The sequence below is a fragment of the Colletotrichum fioriniae genome (genome assembly GCF_027942845.1).
Source record: "Colletotrichum fioriniae strain IMI 355084 chromosome Unknown scaffold_2, whole genome shotgun sequence".
In the NCBI taxonomy this organism is placed as follows: domain Eukaryota; kingdom Fungi; phylum Ascomycota; class Sordariomycetes; order Glomerellales; family Glomerellaceae; genus Colletotrichum; species Colletotrichum fioriniae.
This window is the reverse complement of record NW_027076838.1, coordinates 790,076-799,849: the sequence shown is the minus strand read 5'-3', so window position 1 is coordinate 799,849 and position 9,774 is coordinate 790,076. Positions and strand designations below refer to the sequence as shown.

General features: G+C 54.0%; 1 protein-coding gene across 1 annotated transcript; it reads right to left on the bottom strand.

The window, feature by feature from the left end:
* Positions 1 to 448: 448 nt before the first annotated feature.
* On the bottom strand, positions 449 to 2,794 carry N0V96_002047 (uncharacterized protein; the record flags this gene model as incomplete). The annotated part of the gene is made up of 1 exon (XM_065756419.1): positions 449 to 2,794. One exon carries the CDS (start codon positions 2,792 to 2,794, stop codon positions 449 to 451), a length of 2,346 nt encoding a protein of 781 aa, XP_065614788.1.
* Between the last annotated feature and the right edge of the window lie 6,980 nt (positions 2,795 to 9,774).

Below are 9,774 nucleotides of genomic sequence, written 5' to 3'. Positions count from 1 at the left end.
AAGACAGCGTGAGATAAGGGAAAACCATGTTCACGAGCGGATGAAGATAATTACGCCGCCCGGGAGACATGCCATGCCTGCGGTCGTATGAGGAGTTTTGGAGTAATGAAAATAGTGTGCGCGTCGGATAGTGAGATGGATCGAGAGTGAGTTTGCGCGGGATAGTATGTGGATGTGCGTGTTTGTGAGTGTGTAGCGCGGGAGAGATTTGGTGATAAGTGTGAGGGATGAAACGAGTGGACTTTTGAGTGCTCTAAGCCGTCTATGCTGGAATGCAGAGGCCCCCGCCGAAAACGATGCTCCGGAAAAGACCTGGGTATAAAAAAGGACGGATCATGATTTTGAGTGTCGTGAAGCGCCATGGATGTGAGCGGAGCTCGCAGGTGTCGCACAATGGCCATTAGTGTCTCATCACCGCCATGGCTTCAAGGCATTTTGTCGATTGAACCTAGAGACGGTTTTGCTTGTTGATCTCGCCCAGGTTCAACCAACTCATGTCTGAAGAGGTGGCTGCCAGGGCGAGGGGCGGCTGTTGGCTAACACCGTTGGGAGCACTGGTCTGCGTTTGCCGTTGCGGGAGGCTTGGAGCTAGCGACGTGGGATAAAGGCTCTCGGCATAAACACTGCTTGGAGCGCGGTCCGCTCCCCAGGGCCTTGAGGGGCCGGTAGGATCCCACGTGTCCCGAACACTCTCGGGGATACCGCTCGAGTACCCTGAAGATGCGTTCGATGTGGGTCTTCGGGGGGATTCGATCTTGCCAGAGACTCCATCGCGGAAGGGAATCTGGTTCGAGTAGTTTGACACCGTCGGGCTGCCAGAGACGACACGGCTCAGTTCTGGCCGGCCATCGTGCTGAATAGGCGGAACAGTAGACAAGTCCTGGGTAATGAGGTGCAGAGGAGGGACGGTAGCGGAGTCTTGCGTGATGCGGTTCTTGGGAGTGTTGGAGTAGTGAGAGGTCTCAGAATCGACGGTTGTACGCTTAGAGTTGCCAAATCCGAGAATGTTGAGCGCGCTGCCGCCGGACCAGTAACGATTCCAGCCAGAGCTTCTGCGCGTCTCCCCAGCACGACCGACGGGAGCTCCTCGCGGGGTAGGGCGAGGCTCGACCACGTCGGCGGCGAACGAAACACCCTTTTCATCGCGGGAAGGGGGTGCAAGGGCCGGTGCCTCGTTCATCTGAGGAAGGGGCTTGCCGATGGTGCTCTTGAAGAAGCTGTTGGATGTATCACGCTTGCTTCCACTGCGAGCAACACCGGCAGACTTGGGTGCGTTGCCGTTGACCTTGCCCATCAAAATCGCCATGGAGGAGAATGATCCGGCCGAGTCTTGTTGCTGATGACCACGGAAGTGAGGACCAGAGTTGAAATCGTCGTTGCCGTATCCAAGTCCAGCCTTCTCATCGGGGAACCCCCTGGGGCTCATGCCCCTCGGGTCCTGGCCGCCCTCCACGTTTTGCTGGTTCTTGCCACGACGCTTTCGGATGCAGAAGAGGATCAGGCCTAGGAGGAGCATGATACCGGTAATGGTGCCAAGGACAATACCAAGTATAGCGTTAGCACTGACTGCGGCGGGGGCACCAGCAGCAGCAGCTGTCTCGGTGCTGGCAGATGAAGATGCAGAGGCGGAGAGAGTCGCGGCGGCAGACGCAGACGCAGAGGCTGATGCCGACGCAGGAAGTGTAGACATGGAGCTGGCCGAAGTGCTAGATTTGGAGCTGGAGCTCGTTGCGGTTGAGCTCGCAGTGGTGCTGCTCGTCGATTCGCTTGTGGCGAGAACCTCCTGCTCGTTCAGCTTTTGGGCGGCATCTTCCCAGCTGTTTTGGCGCGCGTTGAAGATGCAAAGAACATCGTCGACGGCACCTGATCCTCCTGAGAAAACGACGGTTCCATCAGAACCCTGGGCAAGAGCGTAGTTGGATCGGGTGCCCGTAGGCGCCAGGGTGCTGTTGTAAGCGGGCCAGTCGCTCAGGGTCAAAGATGCGCGCTTCTCAATCTCGCCGTCCACTCTGCGCGCCTTCGCCTTCGATACTGCCTGGGAGTTGGTCACGGGTGTGCCCGCCGCGTCGATGAGAACCATGCGCTTGACCACGTTTGGCGCAACGGAAAGGTCAAATGTATACAAGCTCTTGCTTCCGTCGTCTCCGTTCATGATGATCGCGCGGATCGCAGTCGTGTCCTTCAGCAAGGGTTCCCCGAGGGTCGCACCTGAGTCGGTCCATTTCGTATCGGGGTTGAAGAGCATAACCTTGCTGTTTGTCGTGCTGCCTCCAATGACAACCGCTTGTGTGTCGGACCATGTCAGGACAATGGGATTTACGACAGGCGGTGCTGACGATTCGTAGGCTCGGGTGCTGTAAGGCGCGGATGCTCCGACAACAAAAGTCTGCGTCGAAGGGCCTGAGTAACCATCCTGACTGCCCCCGTACATGATAATCTGGTCAGTTCCAGGGAGGTATGTTGCTCCGTGGAGAAGACGGTCCTGGGTGACGTGGTCCTGTGGTGAGATGGACTCCCATTTTCCTGTCGCGTAGGTGAACTTTTGAAGTCCATGATAATCTGTTGACGTGCCCTTGCCTCCTACAATGTACAAGCCGGCCTTGCTAGCATCGGTGGGGTTGGAGCCAACGCAGACAGCACCTGTCACTGCCTCGCCTTGCGCCAAGGTCTTCCATTGGGCTCCTTCTTCGAGCGAAAGCGACTGGAAAGCACCGGAAGAATATGTGTAAAGGACGTTGTTGTAAATGACCGAACAGATGTTGTCCAAAGCGACTTTGGGCTCGGGGAGCTTCATCGTGATCGTGCCCTATGATGTGTTTTTAAGAATGGTGGATGTTGTCGTCGAGGTAAACTGAGTTCGGGGTTGAGTAGGTAGAATGCGTGTAGTCTACAGCATATCGTTAAAATGCCTGTAGAATTGTTGGGCGTTGATGCAGCTTCTCACAATGAAACAAAACAAGATGGTCCGACGCAGACGGTAAGATGACTGCTGGCAGATGGTCTACTCAGCAATGGTCCAATGATCCAAACGCAACAGCCAGCGCCCTCGAGGCTTCCAAACGGTCGAAGTATCGAAGTGAGGCCGGTCGGCTGATCCTTAGCTCGCGCGACGGGAAGGCGAAGATGAAAATCGAGCGGAGGTCCTAAGGGAGGAAGAGACTGAGCCGTTGAGGTCGAGGTAGACGGGAACTGGTTCCCTTGTCTCGGGAGTTTGATCTGCAGAACAAAGTTTCTGGTGTTTCTCGACAGACGGCTAGTTCCAGACAAACAAGAAGGCCCAGGACAAAAGGCCGCACGGTTGGGTAGAAGGGAAACAAGAAGCTGTTAGTTCTGCCGAGTCCTGAAGGCCTTGGTGTCGCAGGTTTTGGGTGTGGCGAAGCGGGTGGCTCGCAGTCGTTGGTTGGATTCGTGTGTGTGTGTGAGTGTGTCGTGGATGTCGTATCGCTCTCGGGCTATTACTGCAGCTCGTGTCGGTCGGGTCGGGAATTTCGGTGGAAGAGGGAGAAGATGGGCAAATTGCCGCGTCTAGGAATCGAAGAGGATATTGCAATGAGCGACTCTGTGTTGTTTCTTTTCTTTCGATCTCGCGAGAGTCAACGTTCCAGACGATGAGTAGCAATTCCACCTCGAAAGAGCGAAAAATGCACACACGGCACCAGAAGGAGAGAAGGAGGAGAGGTTAACGGAGACCAAGGGAGACACCAGCAGAGCCAGAGAGGAAGAGAGGCGAATGTAAAAGAGTGGTACCCTCGCTCACCCTCGTCCGACTCTCTCTCAGAGCAGTCGAGCGCAGCAGCAGCAGCAGCAGCACCCGCAGCCCCCAGCAGGAGTCGACCAGGTACAGCCCAAGTTGCAGGCGAAGGAAACACGAGGCAGGGATTCGGGGAATCGTGACTGGGGGTCGCCAGGAACGTCCTGGTCCCTGGTCCGGGGTGGCTTGGACTGACGACGGACGAATCAGACGGTGTTGGAGCCATCAAATGGGGGACAGTCCAGGGGGTTCCTGGACATCCACGGGCACCAGCGCCAAAGTAGAGGACGAGCCAAGAATACTTGGACAGGTGGTGAGACACTGCGGTGCCGCCCAGGTACAGGCCGACGACGCAGCTACCCTTGAGGCTGGATCCTAGTGCCCTTTTTTACGGTCCAGCGCGAGATTGGGAAAAGGGGGTGCCGGGGTGACGAGCCTATCAGCAAGCCCAATTTCATCGTTCCTGGACACAGGTGGAGGCTGGCCATGGGTGGGAAGGGGGGCTTTGACGCCAGTCGGGTGGTACTCTACTACTCTCAGTCAGAAAGTCTCGTCCTCTTTTAAGACACATCGACCGGTAGCAGCCAAACGGTTGAACGGCCAGCAGTCAATCACTACGTTGACAACGGGCGGGCCTCGTCCAGCCTGGTCTCGCTCTAGTCCTGAACCGTGGCTAGTGCTGGGTCTTGAGTATGCTCGTTGCTGATGCGAGCCTGTGTCGCGCAGGTGTAAAAGCAAGTAGAGAGGCACGCTGCGCGCGCGCGTCGGTGAGTGTAAAGCAAGGAGAGAAAGGTCAGCCGTTGCAACTTGTAACTGCCAGTCAATTATCCGTAGTCAGTCACCTGTCTCTCTTCATTTTCTTCTTCCTCCGCTTCGTGCCGGATTTTCAAACTTCGAAGCTGCTCGTCACTCGTGGACTTGTGGTCCGTGGTCCGTCCGGGGTTCGACAGACTTTGACTTTGCGTCCAAGGATTGTGTGGGAGGGAGGACGGACGGTCGCTGGCAGTGACGGACAGATCACACCAGACGACGGCTAACTGACAGCGGTCCGTTCGTTGCTTCGTTGGTTGGCTTGGCTCCTTCAGATTGATGTCTCTCATGCCATGTGCCTGTTCTCCCGTTGCTTGTCTAGACGAGGCATCAGACCATGCCTTGAGCAGTCGAGGCCCCAATGATGCCAGATGAGCCCAATCAAGATCTTTCTCCTTCCAATAGATAAGTCGGTTGACGACAAGCACTGTCAGATCCGAGAGCCCCCAAATGGGTCAAGGGGCCGCCAAGTGGACGCCTGCTCCCGGCTCTCGGCCTTCAATAACAATATCGAGACGCCTGCGGCCCTGCAACGGCACGGCGAGATGGGGCCTTTGAACAGACGGGGTGGGATGGCCACCTAGAAAGAGGCCAGCAACAGAAAAGAAAAGAGTGAGTTGAAAAAGAGGCCCGTGGCAGACTGTCAGTGGGCAGAGAGTTCGAGATTTGGGACAAAATTGACTGCCTGGCGTCATACGGCAGCCTCTGTCTGCACCACCTTCATCAAATCTGAATGAGGATTCCGCCGTCCGGTGGATGGATGGGCCGGGAAAGCTGGGGAAACTTGAAAGCCAACGGGAGGACACCGGCAGCGCAAATTGGGAGCAATAAAAAACGGCATGTCGTCCGCTGTTGGATCTTTTGGGGCCCGTGGACGAGGGAGATTGACGCGGTGACTACCCGGGTCGTCCAGATCGAGGTCTAGCGTGGCACCACGCACCGCATCCGAGCAGGTCCGGCGCCCAGGACGAGAGAATAGTTTGAAAACAAAGTCTAGATAGCCACGTTGATGTTGCGTCTTGCCGTTTTGCACCTCGTGGGACAGTCCACCGAGATTGGGGGAGTCGAAAAATGCAGTGCAAGACCGAAAAGAGGGCGATAATGTGAGCAAACGGGCATGGTCGCCAAGCCGCCTTCAAGGAGAGTGGGAGAGGGAATCCTCAGTTCCCATTCCCACTGCTACCGATGGCCGGGGGGAGGCCAGCAAGCCGCGGTAGGTGAATGCTCGTCAGGGTAGGGCCTGGATGGCAGGCCTCTGTTCTTTTCCGTTGCTGCACTGGACAAACGTGGGCGTTTCCATGCCCCGTCCTGGCTGGCTTGGCATCTCTTGACTCTGTCATGCCCGAGATGGAATTGAGATTTGGTAAGGTATTCAGAGACTCCAGTGTACCAGATTGCCCACGAAAGAGAGAGATGGAAGGATGAGGTAACGTGGAAGAAGGTGAGTAGCTACGTACAACACGGCACGTACAGCAAGGTACGTACAGAGAAACGGCTGCGGGTGACGGATGCAAAGTACGTACTGCCTGTCCAATGGCATTCTGGCTGAAACGCGCTAGGCAAGTCAGCCCCTGCAGCAACCGACGATGCCCCTGAGCCACCATGACCAAAAATCGTCAAGTGCCCACCAGCTGACGATGCAACCGCAGCCCATCTATTGGGGGACCAAAATGTCGACCCTTTCCATTTTGACTGAGGTGATGAAATGTCCACCACTCACTCACTCGCTCAGCACCATGAGCCTTTGAGCATCTGCTTGCGGTGTGTCTTCTCAGCTTATCAGCTGCAGACTGCAGTGCTAAGCTGAGGCCTGACGCTTGTGGTCATGTCTTCCAGGGGGGCCTGCTCTCAAGTAGAGTGCCTGTGTCCTCTTTAAGAACATCTCTCGATATATCCATCCCCGTATGCATGTCCGCATATCCAATGAACCCCATCCGCCTGCATTGGTCACATTCTAGTACACATGGTAAGCCGTTATTGTAATTTATATCTGTATCTGTTCGGAAAGGCACGAGGTATTTGAGAGAAAAAGGAAAGGCGAGGACGGCACACTGGCCGGATTCGCTCGAATCCTTCTTATTCGCTTCGATGCGCCATCCTCATCCCATTCACCCAGGTTCCATGGATGGAGGTCCGCGGTCCACCGTCGAGCCGGCACGGCATCATCGGGAGGAGGAACAGTCTCGACTCGCGTTGGGTTGGGCTCTGATGCCACGCAGTAGAGTGCCATGGACTCGAGCGCCCAAGCATCTGGAGCCATCCACTATTCACACTTCTCGATCACAGGCAAGACTTCATCTTGATCAAAGCGGGAGTCGCATAAAGACAGAGAGTCCACACAGCTTGGGGCAATGACATCAACCCTTTTTGTGTATAGATATGCGTCAACGAGATGTAAGCTCACAATCCTCCCAAAGATCAAGAGTCTTCGTTTCTGTAATTCCCCTTTGTAACTCCTTTCCCCTCCCCTATTTTGGCCGGCCCCATCTCTTCCCATACCCGACCGCGATCCTCGCCCATTCCACTGTACGCGACACAAGACGATGTCTGGTCTCAGTGGAACTCCAAACGCCTGAGGAAGGAGCCTAGCAGGAACGACCAAGAATGTTCAATGAGGGGCTGACCGGGCGCGCCCGACTACCGAGTAAGGCAAGCCTTCGCCGCATCAAATTCAAAACAAAAAAAAATCGAAATAAAAAAAATCAGCTTCCCTGAACTTTTGAAGGATGAAGTTGCCCTCCTCGGCTCATCCCCACCCAAGTACCTCCTGGGTTGACGAGGACGCGTATCGTAGAGAATGGCTGAGCAAGGGGGCGTTGTGAACTCATCAATCTCGAATCTACGATTCCCCTCCTGCTCTCTCTGAAAAAAATCTCATCAACTTCCAACGCTTTGCCGGCCCATCCATCCCTCAATCACCCAAGGAACGTGCCTGCGTGCCTGTCAGTACCCATCTAGGCTTTTCCGAATCGTCCGTACTCGCGGGCGCTTGTTCCCAGGGACATCCAAAGTCGAACTTGTCAGTGCCAGCAGTTGTCACCAAACATCCGAGCACCGCTGACGGCCTGCACTGCAAAGAAGACAAGACAAGACAAGCCAGCCCTTCCTTCCGGCAACGATGAACCGGTCTGAAGTTTTCTAAACAGTCGATCCGATGAACGACCCTCCTCTCATCTCGTCTTTTGTCACTCATCATGCCAAAACCCCGCACAGAAGTTCGCTTCTCGTATTACCTACCTTACCGCATAAATCATCTCAAGTCTCCTCGTTTACGTGCTCCTACTAAATTACCTATCCCGTTCAACCCTTTCTTCCCGCCCGGTAAATACTCTTAAAACCTTGAATCTGGCTTTTTGCCTTTCTTTCTTGGCTCGGCGTGGTGACCCGAGTGATGCTTTGCGAAAATGCAAGACATTGTGTGCCAGACTACGCATACCAGTGACAACCGAAGATGCCGATAAAAGTCAATCAGACATCTTATCATCTTCTCAACGGCCAACGTCTCGGCCGGCGGTGTCGCAGAAGTAATTTAGGCCTTCCCACATTCAAGGCATTCATAGATAATCGCCAGGCGCCAGAAAAAAAAAAAAAGAAAAAAAAAAGTGTGGACGATTTCCACCTCCCGGGCGGCTGCGCGAAAATAGTCTCCCCATCACGAATTGCATTCATGCTGAGCTAATCTATCCAAGTGAGCCTCTCTCTTTCCAAGCGCTACACATCCTACCGCGGTACGTCTGTGATTCTACCGTGGTAATTACGAAGCACCCAGGCGGCCACACAAACAGAAAAGACAGGACCACCCTTTCTAAAGATGTGGTGTGGAAAGGGATCACCCGGCACGCTGCATGACATCGAATCGGATATTCTCCTTTCCTCCTCCTCCCCAAGGCACTCTGCACTGCTCTTGACTGCGTACAATACCTTATCTGTCCTTAGTCATCAACGTCAACTCTGCAGCGGGAAAACGGGCGAATGCACATCATCATTCAGAAGTGGCCTCTTCCCAGCATGAACCCGCCCCAATCAATCAAATCAATCAATCGCCTCTTTCTGCATCGCCACACACCCCAAGGATCAAAAGACACGAGGATCAAATTGTGATTTGCGTGCGCCCAGCACTTCTGTCCATCCACCCGCTTTCTTGTCTGTGAGTCAAAATACGAACGAACGAACTTGGGCATGTGATCTTCGCGCCGGCCGAAAAGATGCTACCGGCACTGCGTAAGCGCCCGAGATATGGTCCTTGAATCACACCTACGAACCGATTCATCAAGCCACACACAACGGTGCTACTCCGGACACACACTCAGTGAAAGTTACACTCCGTGTGCTCACTCACTCGTCGGATCCGATTCGTCCTTTCCACCACAAAGGAGAAACATGAATACATGAATGTCACTCGCTGACATCGCTGACGAATGCGAACGCTACTAACCACAAAACCTCGTGCCCTTGACCTTTCCTTGCCGCTCTTCATTAAACTCAAAAACAAGCAGAAGGTCTCTTCCTCGTCACGTCGTCATCTGATGACCTTCATTAGCCAGCGCGCGCCTGCGGGAATTCCCACTCGGCCCTTTATCGCCTCATACCCCATCGCTCCTATTGGTTTACTCAGAAGTTTTCTTCTTTGGATCACCAGTCTTTCAGCCTTGGGATTAAATATGCATTTTTTTTTGGTTTACGGAGTGTGTGGTCCATGCCGAATCTGTGATTTGCGAAATGTCACCACGACCCAGGGGATCCATCAATGACGTCTGTCTTTGGCGTCGTGTGCCTAGGTAACTCCTTTCTTTACTCTGTATTCAGTCTTTGACTGGCAAAGTAAATCCAAGTTGTAAATCGAGTAACTATCAGATTGTCGATGTAAGCACGGTCACTGTGAATGGGTAATATGATGAACAACTTAGGTAGACGAGCAATCTCAATGGTATTTCTCAAGTTCCACCACCCTCCGACTGTAATAGCAATCATTTCCTTAAACACCAAAACAAGACGTCGCTGCCTCTATGATGCGCTTCGCTTTTTCTTTCGTGGCCAAGAGTATATAGGTACGAATGCCGTTCGGGAACGTCACCCAAATCTATCGCCAAGCCGATCTCTGGATTTTTCCCATCTAGTTCCACCTCGCTCCTCGGGTAAATGACTATTCCTCCTTTCCTCCGAGCCATGGACGATTGTCCAGGACACCTTCCCAATATTCTTCGCCATTTCAA